The 17,689-nt window shown below is 35.6% G+C and overlaps 1 protein-coding gene across 1 annotated transcript in view; it reads left to right on the forward strand.

Annotated features, from left to right (window-relative positions):
• The window catches only part of CNTNAP4 (contactin associated protein family member 4), a 258,447-nt gene extending 243,528 nt beyond the window's left edge, over window positions 1-14,919 (forward strand). The window contains exons 18-20 of the mRNA XM_037372623.1: window positions 6,816-7,034; window positions 7,385-7,456; window positions 11,550-14,919. Coding sequence (XP_037228520.1) covers window positions 6,816-7,034; window positions 7,385-7,456; window positions 11,550-11,743 — 485 coding nt within the window. The 3' untranslated portion in view covers window positions 11,744-14,919. The remainder of the gene's footprint in view (window positions 1-6,815; window positions 7,035-7,384; window positions 7,457-11,549) is intronic.
• The last annotated feature ends 2,770 nt before the right edge of the window (window positions 14,920-17,689 follow it).

Here is a 17,689-nt window from a genome sequence, read left to right on the forward strand (position 1 = left end):
TTTCATCCACCAATATTCTCAAGTCCTTCTCTGCAAGGCTGCTTTCAGTCCAGTCATCCCCAAATCTGTACTGATGCTAAGGACTGCCCTGATGCAGGTGCAGAACCTTGCAGTTGGCCTTGTTGAACTTCATGAATTTCCCACAGGGTCATCTCTCAAGCCTATCAAGGTCTCTTTATTTAGAGGAAGGCATCCCTTCCCTCTAGTGAATCAGTTGCACCACTCAGCTAGTGTCATCCACAAACTTGCTGAGTATGCATTGAATCCTACTGTCTATGTCATTAATAAAGATATTGAGCAGCACTGGTCCCAGTGTGGGCCCCTGAGGGATACCACTTGTTGCTGATCCCCACTTGGACATTAAGATCTTGCATGTAACTATTTGGCTAAGACCATCGAGCTTATTCCTATTCATCGAACAGATGATTGAGATTTTCTATTCTGACAGTATTATCTAGACTAAATGGAAGATAATTTTTAATATATAAAAAAATCCATACAGTGGTAATTGTTTTCATAACGATGGTAAACAAATGCTAAGTATCTTAGAAGGTATTAAATAATGAAATTTAAACATCATCTTTAGAGAATTAAGGAAAAAATTATAATTATTGTTTAGTTGTGACTGTTTGGAAAAGTCTCTATATAGCTGATCTATTTTCTTCCTGGAAAAATAACTAAAGACCTTTAACACAAACAGAAATGCGTATTAACTTTGAAATGTAGATTTTCTTTATAGAACTCACAGTCCAGAAAAGAACTGGTATGTAGATATTCACAGACAATGGAAAAGAGAATGATTATTTAGGCATAATTTTAAAGCAATATTAGCTGAAATATAAAGTACTAAAACAAAATGGTTTAAGGTATTTCAAAGCCCCACGAATCCATGACATAACTGAATTAGGAATTTATAATGCTTGGAACTGTAATAGTCTATTGCAGTCACTTTCACATAAGGGTAATACCATGATAACTATTACAAAATCAAATTTTTTGTTATCTCCGTTATGAAATTCCATATCAAAACTTTCATTAATTTACTTAAAAAATTATTTGATGTGATGTATTGAAATGAACATTTTGAGGCAAAGAGCGGTCTCTTATTCAGGACCAATATTGTCTATTCCAAAGAAACTACACTGTTAGAAAAGTTTACAGGTGGGACTGTCTTCAGTTATATGATGTCTTTGCATCATCACAGTAGCGTGAAGCATAGAGTTAAAATGACCTCTGGGGCCACTCAGCCCAGTTTGGCTCAGTTTACAGAATCTGCCCTGAAGAAAGCATATGTTGTACTTCTCTCCCTTTCAAATGAGAGATGCTATTGAAAAGCTGCTGTTTCTTTCATAAATGTGACTTCTTTGGGTCCTGATTCCTGTGAAGTCATGTCTAGAGATGTAAGGAGTCTTTGTGAAGGCAGTGGAAAAAAAGCATTGAATGCTGCAGTAAAGAGGTCTAAACAGAAGAAGGAGTAACAAAATATGAAATTATGTATTTCTTGTACTTTGAAACGTTGTTCAGGAAAAACCCACAAATTTTAAAGTAGAACAGAAAACTATGTTTTTTTGAAGAATTATGTTCAGTTGCAGAAGTACTTGTCTGAGCACATCTGCAGTTGTATGTAGCTCAGGTTTTTGTTAAAAGCAAATCTGATATTTAGCTGATGAACTACTTTTGAATTCCCAAGAAAAAAGAATCAGTGTTCTTCCTCACTTCCCAGAACCTAAGAAGTCCAATTTAAAGACTTCTGAATTTATGTTATGCAACATTGTAACAAAATAGCCAGGAAGCTAGGCCGTGTTGAGGTTCAGTGAAATATGTGGAGGTTAAGTTCTGAAGGGAAGGAGAAGCAGCACACTCAGCCACAGAGTTCACAGGATGAAAGCCAAAGGGCTCCTTATGTTTTTGTTTTCCTTCTGAGAAGATGCCCTCAAAGCACCCCACACTGTAAGAAGGCTGTAGAAACTGCTTTTTTTACAGCAACACACTGAGGAGGTAGTTTATGTCCTCTGAGCAAAGCCACATTTGCCCAGGGCAAAGCTTCATAGCTTTCCCCCAGGTGAGGGTGGGGAGCTGTGGGCAACATTTTTCTTCAGTGAGAGTTGTTGACTTTTCTATGCCAACTGAGATAAAGGTAGGCTTTCAGTAAGATTTACTTAGGTCTGATTTACACACAGAGTCTCACCACCTTAAAAGGATGTGTGGGTTTAAGCCAATTAACTTAAACAAAGTTATCACATTGAATATGGACATTTCCAAAAATGTAAAAATTAGTTATTTCAGTAACAAATAAAAACAAATTTTCACTGGACACTTAATAAAAGGGCCTAAATTATACTAGTAAAATATTTTGTACCCACATTTGAAATGGAATTTCTGTATATTCAAACTACTCCATTCTATTTGTAGTGAAATTACTTTTTATTATACTGATTTATTTGTATCTGAAATTATTAGATTTTATGATTTAATTCTCTCTTTATGGGAATATCTTTGAGAATAAATAATAATTGTACAGATTGCTTAAAAGGTCTGATTATTATATATTTATTGATAAAGGAACTATGGAATTGCAAAACTGTCATTGTGCTCCACTGATACAGAAAAATGCAGTGATATTTCAAAGTTTTAATCTGAAAGTTAGCATTTTAAAACAATAATTTCTGGCCAATCCCCAAAAAGTGCTGCAGAGAAGCACATGCAAAGTAATAGCTGGTTTAAAAATGTCCATTTCTCTTTATGCAGTTTTTTTCCACTATATGTATTTGGGAATTCATACAGTAATAAAATAGTAAAATTAAATCTTTTAAAGTTGGTTTAGAAAATACTTTAGTATAAGTCTGTGGGTGTAAAATATTCATTTTTATGCAACTCCAAAATTTAAACTACATATAATTGTACTCCAGAAAAGTTATATGAAACTTTTATTATTTTTTATTTCATCAGATTTTTAATTTAGTCAACCAAACTTGTCAAGGCTTACTTTCCAGACAGAAGCCTTTCAGGATAATTATTTGGGGGAAAATAAAGTTTCCAGTCTTTCAAACTTGAACAAAATACCAGTATTTTAGAAAAAAATCAAAATTCAGGGATTTAATGGATATACTTTAGTTTGATGAAATAATTCTGTTGGCAAAATATTTGCTTTCTAATGTTTTATTTTAAAGGCTTTTCTCCTTAATCTCATCGGTCTGACAAATGACAGTTCCAAAAATAACATCCATTAATGATTCCAGATTGCTGGATTTGTATTGTTGAAAAGCAGCAAAAAGTCTCAATGACAGTACTATCTATTACTTCCTGTTAATCAAATTACTATCTTTACTGGCATTTTTTTCAGCAGTAATCTGCTCAAACAAATAACAAATTAAGGAAAAGAGGCTTAAACCATTTTGGAGTGTTTCAAAATCACAAAATTCACAAAAGTAATTGTTTATTGACTTATTTTTCAGTAATTTATCTCTTCCTGGTCACTTCAATCAGAATCAAAAGTAATCATAAGTAAACTTCAGCAAAATAATGTCTTTCTGCATATTTAAAAATAGCAAAAAAGTAGTGTAGCAGCATTTATGTGGTCACACATTAACCACAAGGGGAAAAACACCTAAACAACTAACCATATAAAATTCAGCTGAAATCAGTGGATGTATAGCTGTATAATTACATTTAACTGTAATAAGCAATTGTAATGCAAATAGCAAAATAGTAAAATTTTAATAATAACATAAAGTAATAGAATTTTCATAACGACATGGGGTTTTGCACAAATGTCAGGTTTTGTGGCAGTCCATCCCAAGTACATTGTTAGTACATCCAGTTGACAATTTAACTGTGAAAATCAAATGTGCATTAATTTTTTCTACTGAAGACAGAATCATAGAATTTCTCAAGTTGGAAGGGACCCATGAGGATCATCATCTCCACCTTCCTCCAACTACCTAACACTGAACCATATGACTAGAAGTTCTGTTCAGATGCTCCTTGAACTCTGACAGGCTTGGTGCTAACCACTTCCCTGAGAAGCCTGTTCCAGTGACCAGCTACCCTCTTAGTGAAGAACCTTTTCCTAGTGTCCAGTGTGAACCTCCCCTGCTGCAGCTTCCAACCATTTTCTTGTTTCCAATTGCTGGTCACCGGAGAAAGATTAGCACTGTCTCCTCTGCTGCCCCTCTTGAGGAAGGTGTATGTAGCCTGCAGTGCAGTTACCTCTCAGCCTTCTTTAAGCTGAACAAACCAAATGACCTCAGCTGCTCCCCCTAAGTCTTGCCCTCGAGACCTCTCACCATCTTCATTGCCCTCCTCTGGACATAGTCTAATAGTTTGATGTGTTTTTAATATTGAGGTGTTCAAAACTGCACGGAGTACTTGAGGTGGGGCCACACCAGTGCAACATAAAGTGGGACAACCACTTCTGTCAGCCAACTATCTGTGCTGTTCTTGCTGCACCCCAGGACACGGTTGTCTTTTTTGTCTGTCAGGGCACACTGTTGACTTGTCATCAGCCCAGACCTTCAGATTTTTTCCTGCAGGGTTGCTTTCTAGCCCTTTGTCCTCCAGTTTACATACATAACTAGGGTTACCCCGTCCCAGGTGGACTGTCCAGCACTTGCTCTTGTTAAATTTCATACAGTTAGTGATTGCCCAGCTCTCTAATCTATTTAGACTTCTCTGTATGGTCTCTCTACCCCTGAGAGAGTTCACAGCTCTTCTTCATTTAGTATCATCAGCAAACTTACTTAATGTGCATTTGACTTTTGCATTCAGATCATTTATAAAAACATTATAAAGAGTACTGGCCCTAAAACTCAGATCTCCCACCCCTTTTACTATAACTTTTTGAGCCCAACTCATCAGCCAATTGTTCACCCAACATATGGACTTGTTTAATCCTGAGACAAAAGAAGATTGTACAGGTACATGAAAAATTTTGAAATCTTCAATATCATAAAAGCAGAAAGGTTAAATCTAGTCCTTTGACTGCACAGTTCTTATCTTAAAATGTTGTTAGGGCTACATGTCTGCTGACTTTTGGTGTTGCTTTACAAAGGAAAGGTCGTTGAAGAATAGAAGAAAATGGGTTACTGAGCTTCTGATTTTTGTTTTGTTTGTTTTTAAGAAGGCAATGTAGGTAGAGTAATTTTGCCTTTGCTGAAAAGAAATTGAGTGCATTTAGCAAATGAATGCTATAAAGATGTTTGAGGATGTGTGACTGGAGTTTACTATAAAATGCAGTCTCCAATAAACAACTTGTATGTGTGTGTGTCATTTTCAGTCACCCAACTTTGATGAGCACTAAAGCAGAGGAGGGTTTGTCTTTCCTAAGCCTTATCACTTTTACCAGAAAGATTGCTTGATCTAGTTAAAAGTTTTACTTTATCCGAGCAGTATTTTCTAATTAATGAGTCAAGTAAACTCTAAGGATTTAAAACATGGGATTTCCTTTCATATTATACACATACAATATTTATGAAATTATATAAGAAACTAGAAAATAATAGAAGATGCCTCACTTTTGCGGTTTTCAATCCTACTTAGTTAGAGGTACATCTTTTTATTACAAGGTGTTTTGGACATTTCTTTCTTGCCACCTTAGGATAGCTTCTGTTTTTAAGATATGGAGATCTAACAGATCCTTTGGTGCAGTGAGGCCAATGTCAGAAGCAGTGTAGGCTACAGAGAGAAAAGAGACATTGAACATTTTATGTGATCTATCAATGTAGGTGAGCAGACTCTGGGCTGACATCCATCTATCTAATAACACATCATCATTGCAATAAGCAAAGAGTAGCTGGGGAAAATACTGCTGTGCTATTTTGCAACATTGTACCAAAACACATTAGCCTGATTTTCACTATACCTAATTGTATCAAGGAGTCAGTTGTATACTGGTATTTAAAATTGTTATGGTAGCCAGTGTGAAGATCACAAGCTCATTCATGGGTTCTAGGATGGAAATGAACAAGGTTAAATTCCCATTTTATTTGCAAAAAACTTAAAAATTTGCTTCCCTTAAGTGTTGTCTTTGAATAATTATTACTTCCAGAGTTTTTGCTTAATTTAAATTAGAACTGTCAGAGTAAATAAACTGTTTTCCATTTCCAAAGTAGTGCATTAGTGAGCATTACCTACTTAATAAATAGAGGACTCTGACAGGGTATATACATTCAGAAAGAAAGGTCAAGAGAATAAGAGTGGTTGGGAGAGTTGATTGTTGTTCTTATTCCTTTAGTGAGAAAGATAATGATATCATGTTTAAAATATATAGTAAATTGGAGCAACATTTATTTTTTAGAATTTCACAGAAAATGTCTTGCTAGATTTCCAGGATCTGAGCCCTTCAGAAAGTTCTTGTTTTGACAGATTTGATGGTGATGGAATGGGGTAGATATATGTATTTGAGAAAAGAATATGATCCAATAATGTGCATATTTATGAGAAGAAATCTAATAAAGTATGTATTTTTCATGAATGTATGCTTCATCCTTATCTTTTTGCAGAATGAAGAAGTGTTGCATTTTAATTTAAATATTTTAGTTACATTTGAATTTTTTTGCTTTGGAACTTGCTATAGTAACTTAAAAGCATTTGCCTCAGCAGACAGGAGCTGTCAACGCTTAAGAAAAGGGGGGTGAATGTATTTGACTGTCTTTTCATTAAAGACAGCCAAGAAAGGGATTCAGTGGATCTACATATGTTGCTGTAACTCAAATACACTCAGAGGAACACAGGTTAATTATTCATTTATTCTTCTGTCACTTTATTTTGTATATTTGCACTATGATTAATGGTGTTCTGTTCCTTTTGATTAACAGAAAACAGTGATGTAGATGAGGAGACTATGAAGGCAAACTCTCAGGGGTTTATTGGATGTCTCTCTTCAGTGCAGTTCAACCACATTGCTCCTTTGAAGGCTGCACTGCACCACACCAGCTCAGCCCCTGTCATTGTAAAGGGACGCTTCACTGAATCCAACTGTGGTAGTTTAACAGGAGCTGACTCAACATCAAGTGAAACCACCCATTCATTTGCAGGTAGCATATGGTTATCACATGTTCTGATCTATAAAGCAAAATCTAAATAGAGTGCTTGTGACCTGAGTCATAACTGTCTGTCTTTCTTTTGTTTGTTTGTTTCACATCTCAGAAGTAGTTTGAAAAAGAATTCCTTTTATATATACTTACTTCCTTTTCTCTAGCCTTCCTCTGAATGTTTACATTTTCCTCTTTATCTCTGTGAAGTATCATCTACACCACTTTTTTGCATTCTTACTGACACACACTATAGTCACTGTACCATACTAGATATAAGCTGTAACCATGTAAGAATTTGTTGAAAACCCTTCTTTTATTTGTCTGTCAGTTTCCTTTCTTTTCCCCCACAGATCACTCTGGACCAATAGATGAGGGAGAACCACTAGCTAATGCAATCCGAAGTGATTCTGCAATTATTGGAGGTAATAGAGACTATTAACAACTTCACAGGAACCTTTTTTTTTTTTTTTTTAGTAACTGTGGGTCAGTGTTTCAGTGAAGTCAGTTTAGTTTTGTGTGTTTAAAAAAAACTAGTAAAAGGGTTTCATTTTATTACAAGTGATAGGCAAAAATCAAACTTTTTTTTAAAATGCAATCAGTAGTTCTTATATCGCTTTAATACGTAAATTTATGCCATCAGTGCTTCTATACACTGTAACATTCTGCAGAAACACAACATATTAAGAACAAGTTTCCAACCTGTCTAATGCTAGTGTCTATGAATTTAAAATGTACTTCGATACGTTGTGGCAAACAGCATGTTTAAGAAAGAGCAATCTTTGCTTCTTGACTATGTCAAAAAATTATATCTTGCTACACAGTCAAGTTCAAAATATTCTCTATTAGATCTAAACAACACTTTTTTTTTTTTTTTTGAGAAAATTAGGTCTAGCACTGCTTGAATCAATCCTTTGACAGACTGAGCAAGGTTCATTCTGTTCCTACATTTGAAAAGCAACGTACTCTTAGGTGGGCTACAACTTGTATTGAATAACAGTTCAAAAATAAAATGCATGTTAAAATAAAAAGAGTAAAAAAAAATAATTTCTTTTGGTTTGAAATACCATTTTTCCTCCATTTTCTTACTATTTCTTTTGGACATTTTTATCAGTTCAAATAGAACTACAAATAATCATCCACAAACTTTTTTTGATACACTTATTTTTAACAAAGGAATATAAGAAATACCATGTATGGTTCAGTTGATTCTGAAGTCCATATGTTGACAATCCTTCTACCTTCTATGCCTATGAGAACAAATATGGTATAAAGCTTAAGACAGACAACTTGCACTTAAAGTACAGGACTGATAATTAGGGTATGCAGGTTCCATTGCTGTGCCTCTGTGACTGACTGTCCTTAAGCTGAGATCCATCTCTGCTGTAGTAGGGAAAGCTAACAGTTCTGTCTCTTTAGCAGGAATGGAAAGTACATAAGTGAGCCTTAATAGGGGGAGTCTTGGACTGGGGACCTTCAGGAGAATTTAAATTCTGTTGCTGGTATTGGAGCAAGTGTATGGCTATGTCAGTTCAGTATTTTTCTTTCAAGGAACAGTATTGTCTCTTCTGACAGTCTTCCCCTGTGAAAATTTCTGGTGGAATTTCTTCTCTTAGGAGGAAGTGAGGGAAGGAAACTTGTTTTCACTGAAACTTGTTTTCACTCACGAAGATGATATTTTTGCAGTGAATTCACTGTTTCAATTTCCATTAGTTACTTCAACAGAAAGAGGGCAGGAGGAGGGAAAGGTCATCCCATCCATCATTTAAATTCTGAATAGGTTTCCTTTCTAAGGGTTTTAAAAGCCTCAGCAGACAAATGACATAGTGGGATTTAGCAGAATAAAGCTGCCAAGGCTTCTCACTGAGGATAAAAGAATGTAGGTCTACAGAAGGTGGAGTTAAGAACCTGCAGTCAGCTGTGTGTCTGCCATTTAAATAATGGTACCTGCTACAGTCAGCGTCTGCCAACAGCACACTGCATGGTCAGTGGTCCTTAGCATGGCAGTGCTAAAGATACTAAAATAAGAGGTGATAAAACCTAGAAGCTTCCTTGCTTGTGAAATTATACTTATGTCTGTATATTTTCATATACACAATCTTTGGGAATTTTACCACTGAGTTCAGTGAGAGCAGAATTTAAAAAACAAGTTTTCAGAGTTCTTATATATGTCTAACTTTGAAAGAAATTACTTTGTTGTTTCAAAAGATGAGTATCATAATAATAACCTCACAATTTTATTATTAAACACATTTGGGAATATGCAGTCACATTTTTTCTACTGCTTAACTATGGTTGTTTAGAAGTCAAAGCAAGTTGTACAACACAGTGGAAGTTTGATGTAGATACCCTTAGGTGACTATCACTGAGAATTGTACCAATTCAGCTACCTGAGACAAAGCAAGTTTATAGATATGCATTTACAGGAGGCAAGTATAGTTCCTGTGAAACAAATGAAGGACTGTTCTATTTAATCCAAATAAGAATAAAATTCACTCAGATTATAGAGCTTTTTCCAGAGAAGAAGATACCACACTCTAGGAATATTTAAAACGTTTATATTCCTACGTGAAGGATGGCTGCTCACCTTAACTAAAAAAAAAAAAAAAAAAAAAAAAAGTGCTTGATAGCACTAAGGGGCTATGTATTTTCATTTTTCTTGCACTAATGGCTAAGTTATGCAGCAGATTGCTCCTTCATCTAGTACGGCTAAGCCACTCCATTACAACTGTTTCCCGGACTGTTTAGTGAGGTTTTTTTCCTCCCTGCAGCCTAGTCTTGCTTTCTGCCTTTCTGACAAGCACTTTCTGCTTCCCTTCTGTTCCATTTCCCTTCAAATTCCTCTCCTGCCCAACTTCTGACTCATTAACTTGAGAGCCTGAGACCATCGTGAGAGGATGATTGAGGAAGAGACTGGAAGTCTGTAAGATCATGCTTATCTCTGTGGGTGGAAACTATCTCTTTCCTTACTGTTCCTAATCTGCTGCCCTAGGAGCAGCCTGTCCTGGTAATAGTTCAATAAATCCTAAATAGTCTCCTTTAAAACTAAGTGCCTATTCCATTTAGTCTCCTATGTGTTAGGTATGTGGCACATATTGTAGCTGATCAGTGTCCTATATAAAGCTTATGCCCCTGCCCCTTTGCTTTCTAACTGATCAGCTAGAACACCATAATGCAGATAGCCATACTGATGATGATTTTACCCTACCAGATGGGGCTGTTAAAGCTGTTAGAAAAGGAAGCTCGCTCACTGTCATCTGTATAGCCAGGGACCTTGTTTACTTATGAAACCAGGGTCACATAGCCATGCAAAAGAAAACCACACCGAAGATGTCAGAACAAGTGCCACAAACCTGAAGGGAAGGGAAGGGGAGTCAAATCTTTGTTATTTCACCCTGGACATGAAGTGAGCCTTGATTTTAGTGTTTTAACCAGTGTCTATTCATTACAGTGATGCAGTTACAGAAATGTGAGCCCTAGCTAATGTAGATTGTTAAATACTCTTAATCCCATTAAGATGTGCCAAAGGCAGTCAGAGTCAGGATTTTCTTCCATGAGGCAGAATAAACATGGGAATTTCTGTCCCATTTGACCTGACAATAGGTGGCTATAAATTGGACAATTTCCACTGTAGTCCCTAGGCTGAACTGTTCTACATTATCTTTTACATATTCTCCTCATTAACTGTGTAATTTAGCCACAACCAGTCACCTGCAGGCTGAACTAATTTGTGTGGAGTATTGGATATGGATGGGACTAATTCTGTGCAACAATTTTTACTGCAAAGGGTCTAAAGATTGGACCTTTTAGTGTACACAGTCAGAGCTGATAGAGGACCTTATTCAGAATTCCAGATTGGTACCTTTGCCTTCACCCTCTTCTGCTCTGTCTCTGCTCTCCAGATTCCTTCCCCCAACCTGGAGCAGTGATAGGAGGCTGATTGGCAGGTGAAAGCTGATGACAAGACACATGTCCCCTTCCTTCTGATAACATGTGGCATGAGAAAGGGTTCTGAGCAACAAGACTGACTGAGGGAAAAGGGAGTACTTTGTCCAATACTCAGGATTTGGGGGAAAAGAGAAAGTCATAGTAGTCCCCTTTGTGCCATCCCATTGTCTGGCAGGAAAGACTGTGAAAAACACCTCCTCAGATCTGCAGTGGCTTGAGTTTCCAGCCTGGTAGAGAGGTATAAGCTGACAGTGAAGTAGGAAAAGACACCCTCTTATCTGCAGTGCCCAAAGGTCCCTAGTAGTCTTCTATTCAAAAGTTTCAAAAATTATAGTATTGTGTGGATTATTATTTTTTTGTTTAGTAGTATTGTGCAAGATTTCAGATCACCATGAATTTTATACTACAGTGCTGTTTCTGGTTTGAAAACAATTATGGCTTCTTATTTCTTGAGCTTCACTGTAACCCCCTCCATTGTGTGATACAGTCATTTCTTTGTGCTGTGTTCTGGCCCGTGAGTTATTATTTGTCTATCCTTTCTCTTGACTTTTTTCTCTTGTCTTCTCCTAGGTGTGATAGCAGTTGTGATATTCATCCTACTTTGCATCACTGTTATAGCCGTACGCATTTATAAAAAAAAAGGCATATACTCAAAAAATGAGGCAAAAGGATCCGAAAATGAAGACAGTGCTGAATCTGCACTGAAAAGTGAGCTCAGCATGCAAAACACAGCCAATGAAAATCAAAAGGAATACTTCTTCTGATTGACATTCATGATTTAATTTAATATAATAATGTGACAGTCTGGCTTTCTTGCTAAGCCAGGGGCTCCCAATGGACAGAAAAAGCTCTTGCACTCTACAGTAACTGCAATGAATTTGAGACTTACTATACTGCATATGTTCAGTCTCATTGATTGCTGTAGGGGGATTCTTTAAATTACATGCATTCCTTAGCTATTATACCGTAAATACATTTTATGTAACAGTGAATTAGATATTGTAACCAATTTCATTGTTGGTAGTTTCCGACTGTTCTGATGTGACCTATGACTGAAGTTTAATGTACACACTAATTATGATTTTTGAATGGGAAAATTGTTATGAACTTATTCTAACGCTTTCCTTTAAAATTTGATTCTGGAATTTTGTTCAAGGTGAAAGGTGAATTCTAATACTTTGTGTTACTAATGAAATTCTGCTGTGTTGCATTATAGTGATCCCTCTTACTTCCTTAAACTGAAAATGCCTTTTGAACAGCTGTTGGCTGGTGTCAGCATCTGCTTGTGAGCCATGGAGTCTGGTGTCCAAAACAAACTTTGTTCCCCTGAGGTGTAACTGATGTCATTAGTATGCCTTCTTTTGGCAAGCCTAGCAGGACTTAAAACTGAAGGGTGTACAATGTGTTGAAATGCTGCAAAATCTCCTTTGCAATAGGTTTTCACTTATGGTCAAGTAATGGCACCAAGAGACATATACACGTTCTAGGCATTTTAAATAAAATTGAGATCACAAAAGGCAAGACGTCTGCTTGGAAATATCAAGAAATATATATTAACAGTAGTTAAATTATCATGAATGAAAACACCAAAATATGATCAAGATTATTGTGCCTGGAAATTAGTAATGCTTCTTCAGTCAAGAAGTAATGCTCTGTGCACTATCTGAGACATATTCTCTGAAAACATTGTATCTATGATCCATTCCAGCCCTCAAGATTAAGTTGTTCTAAATTATAGAAATTATTTGTGATTCTTATGACAGTAAAAGTAGGGCATTTAGAGTCCAGTACAGTAGCAGCTACTTGAATACTTTTGTTCTTCACCCTTAATAGTACCCACTATACCACTGTGAGATAAGGTCTGATTATACCACTCAAAATTAAAGAGTTGCTTACTATCTTAAGAGAGTAAATAAGAGCTGGCTATGATGCTGTACAGATTATCAGATATGAAGTGTAGGTTTAAGTTGTCTAAACAGAAGATTATAAGGTCACATTAGACACCATAGGGTGTCTGAAATACCCATGTGGCCTGGTGGGAATATCACAGTTCTACAGAAGGTGTGTATCTTTTGGAAGAGACATATGGGAATTTGGTGGAATACCCTACGGAATTGAAAATGGCACTAAATGTCAATATTTAAGTACCTGACTCCCACACAAAGGTTTTTTTGTTTTTCCCCAGACAGAAGGCTGTGTGCCTAGAGCTTGGATCAGAGAAAAGAATCAGGAATTCTGTGCCCTTGTAGACTTGACTTCAAAAATTTAAACAACTTTCAGAATTTATTTATATCTGCTCCCACTGAAAGCAATGATAATAGTCATTGCTTTTCTCCTCTTTCAGTAAGGAAAAAGAAAGCTAGACCTTAGACTGTGAGGTTTAGAAAATGTTTATCATGAATGCTCAACAACATGTAAAGACATAAAAACCTGACATGGTGTGCCAACATGTTTGATATGTAAATTTCTTTACATAAACAGTAGTTGTAAATATACATGTCTAGCTGTTACTGTCTTCTAAAGCTTATTTTTTTCCATCAGTCTATTTTTAGAATTCTACAGTTCCTTTTCTGCTTTCTCCTATATAGCTTTACTTAATTTTTAGGAACAAATTATTTCCTTTTATTGGTACTTGGAGGCTCTGCCATCAGAATTGTTCAGATTAAGATGCATTGCTTTCTTGTTATTCTCATTGTTATTCTGCATGCATCTCTGGTAGATGAAGCAGTCTGAGGATGCAGGATCAAGAACTAGGTATCCATGTCCCGTATATGTTGGCATATTTGCTGTTACAGTTTGGTCCGTGGCACTAGGTCACTTACAGAAAGGACAGAAGAAGGTGAGGGGATGATACTGGACTGTTCCCATGAAGTGGTATGTATGAGAATACCCTGTTTGGTGGATGAGTGAAAGAGATGAAAACCTCACATGGGTCATGAGAAGAAGACCTTGAATTGTTGTTTGCTACTTTAGAACTTCTCAGTCTAGCTAGTTATTTTGAAGTGAAAATTATGACTCTTCCTTTTCAAGGATCTGACCTAAACGATACTGAATTCAGGTGGAGTCCTTCCATGGACTTTTCTGTAATTTTAATCTTCTGTGCCTCTACAGGTTTTCCCTTCTCATGACAGATATGTCAGTGTCCATCTTTCTGCGTCATATCAGCAAATTGGTCAGCAGTGATGGGTCCTAGGTGACTCCCTTTTTATCAGTATGGGATGTAGGAACCATGTGGGACAAAACTTACATGACACTGTTGATTAGAATACATTAGATCACCAAAATGGACATGTTGATTGAACAAGACAGACTATTCACATGAGAGTTAACCATATACTAACCTAACCGAACCCAGAGGATATCCACACCAGGACAAGTTGGAAGTATGCAAACCTAACTTTTCAATCATTTGCTTTTACTTCTATTTCCTTGTTAATTTTTGTTGTGTGTCTTGATGAAGAGAAAGGTTTCTTCGCTTACTTTATTTTCTTTCATGAATAATTATGTTATTTCCCTATGAGAATTTTTAAAAGCAACAGGAAGGGAAAAGCTGACTAAACCCCCTATTTCATGGATTAATTGATTAAAAGAGGGGGAGGGTGTGAATGGCATATTATTTCATTCAAAGACCTTTTAAAAGTATCTTATTATGTGAAGTGCAAAAAGAGAAATGGATTTTGTTGAATGCACACCTATCTGCAGATTTGTAGCATACAATAATCACGTTTTTCTGAAGAAAACAAATGCTTATTTTTATCCATAGGAAGAGTGATCATATATTTGTCACCTCAATCTGAAATATACAGGTTCATAGTCAGTGAAGCAGCATTTTCCATTACTTGCTGCATTTCTATGAGTACAAAAAATGGCACTGAAGTGCACTGAGACATCATCTAACATTGTGCTGTCCCTTTTTTATTCTCTATTTCAATGTGTGACCTTTCACCTCTCTGTTAATAAACACTTTTTAAAATAAAGTGAGGAAAATATTTTTTAAAAAAATTTGTATTAAAAAGTTTAAAACTAACAACAATATACTGATTTTTTTTAACAGTAAAAATATGTAGAAGTGCACATAATATATTGGTGAGTGTGGTTATTTATAGATATTACTGAATGCTAATGTAGCAAATTTACTACTTGTTGACACATTTTCCATGGCAAATATTTTTTTTTTTTTTCTTAAGTACATTAAAAAATAAATAACAGCATGTATGCTGGTACATTTTTAAAACTCCATGTGGGTGCTCATTACAAAGGGCTCATAATTATTTATGTACTCAACATTTAGCACATAAATATTATTTAGTTAGGTTTTGGAAAGTTGTGTAGGTGAAGAATATGTCATAAGCTAAATGCACAACTTAACATGAAAGGTACTAACAGTCAAAATAAAATTATAGCACCATTATTCATGGCAGTGACATATAAGGACAAAACGTGAATGACAAAACAGACAGGATTTAGGAGGAATCAGCTGTGTAGATAAAAGTACATAAATTTAAATTTAAATGCTAGGTAGCCTGCAGGACCAGTATGAGATAAAATCTGAAGATGCAGCTATTGCAGGTCAGTAGAGGATTGATAGGAAAATATTGTTTTGAAATAAAATTAGTTACCTTGAGAAGTAATTGTAACAGTCTACAGTCAATGCAGAGTTATAGCTGTAGGAGCCATGTGATGTCACAGGGGAAGAATGTTCTTTGTAACAGAAAAATATTTGGTAAATCAGAAATCTTAATGCTGAAAACTTTATGCTGAAAAAGCACATGCCCTAGTCTCTGGGGTGCAATGCACATTCTCTTGTGTAAGCATGCAGAAATGCTACATAATTTTATCACACTGAGCTCCTAATTCTGCAGCCAAAAGTATAACAAATCCATAGTCTGTCTGATCATCACACTGAGCTCCTAATTCTGCAGCCAAAAGTATAACAAATCCATAGTCTGTCTGATCATTTAATGAGATTGTGCATTATCAAGAGGGAATAAAACTGAAAAGTCCTACAGAAATCAGAGCTAAATAAAAAGGTACAGGTATGAAGATACTGGAGTAATTTCCTTGGTTTTTAAAAGTACTCACAAGAACATGCTTAAAGGAATAAGGAAAAGAAACAAAGAAATTAACTTTTTTTTTTTTTTTTTTTTTTCCCCAGAACATTGTCTTGGGCCTTTTTGGTGGTGGTGGGAAGGAAGGGCTTAATGGGGTGTACAGAAAGTGCTTAAAGCTTCTAATACAAGAAACAGAAACAAAAAGCTAGAAGTGCTGATAGACTGTGCTTTGCTAAAAAGCCATGTTTATCCTCATTCTTGAAGATCAGTTTGAAAAGTAATTTTTGACAAGAACTGGCACTATCCTCTGGATATGTTGTCCAAATCTTTTATCTTTGATCTTACTATTGTACAGAAAGGTATCAAACATCACAACTGCATTGCACAAAGACTGATGCCTTTGCTTCAAAAACTGACATAAAATCTCATTTAATTTCACATGAATTTCTAACTTCCATCTATGATGAAATTCTGGTGTTGCTAACATTTTATGTAAATAACACTGAATAGATCATGCCTAAGTCCTTATTATATAGCATGGTAAATCCACAGTAAAATTCTCCATAAGCGTGTGAGCAAATGCATACATACATACAAACATAAATGTAAACGAGCTATGTAGTCAAAGGTCAGATGTTTTAGACTTTACCATTTTCTTTGTATTATGTCAAATACTGAAAAACAGTCCAGAGTTCAGAAATACTACCCTCCCTTATGTTGGGAAAATATCCAACCCATTTCACAAAATATTTAAGATTTCACAGAATTCTTTTTAAGAAAAAAAAATAAAAATAATTAGAGCTTCAAGTTTCTACCAAAACAATAACAGGCAAACAAACGGACAGCTGATGGGAAGAGAAAGATTATAGCATCTCTCACAAAGAAACAGTGCTGTAGTAGGTTCCTCTTTTTTTTTCCTCTTTCTTTATTTTTTCTTTCTCCCTACCCCACACCCTCCCACCCCTCCACCCCCTAGTTACATCCAGGACTTGAGAAATTATTTGACTGATAACAAAATGAAGCGCTGTTTCATACACATACAGATATACACACACACAATTACTACATTGAACAGCATATTTTAGCTACAGTCTAATACCTGTCTTGGAAAACCACGAATCAATTAATCAAATTCTAACCAGCTAATATGTCCTTTACCAGTTGAAGTGTACTCTGATTCAGTCACCTGGCTTCTAGGAAGCATCAGGACTCATACCTTCAAATTAGGTGAGGCAGTGGGCATCAACGAGAGACATGTAAGCCTGCAGAAGAGAAATAGCTACTCAAAATCATTCTGAAGTCCAAGAAAATTAAAAAGGAGTTACAACAGATTTCACAAATATGCATTTGACATCAAAAACCTAGTGATAACACCATAAAAAGAACTATTAAAATAAGACTCATATTATTCAGTAAACCAACATATACCAGATAGGTCTTGGAAACCTTTGTATGTTTTACATTTTAATACAACATACTCTTTGTGTCTTCTAGCTTATATATGCAAGAAATTATTGTTTCAAATACAATGCAATCTTTTTTGGAGTCTCTGAATGATGATTTTTTTGTTTCAAAATGCAGAAGTGCCTTGCAAACAATTTATAAGGCCAGCACTAATTTAACTGAAAGCAGACATCAAAAAATCTTCTGAATTACAAA

Source organism: Falco rusticolus, chromosome Z (genome assembly GCF_015220075.1).
Source record: "Falco rusticolus isolate bFalRus1 chromosome Z, bFalRus1.pri, whole genome shotgun sequence".
In the NCBI taxonomy this organism is placed as follows: domain Eukaryota; kingdom Metazoa; phylum Chordata; class Aves; order Falconiformes; family Falconidae; genus Falco; species Falco rusticolus.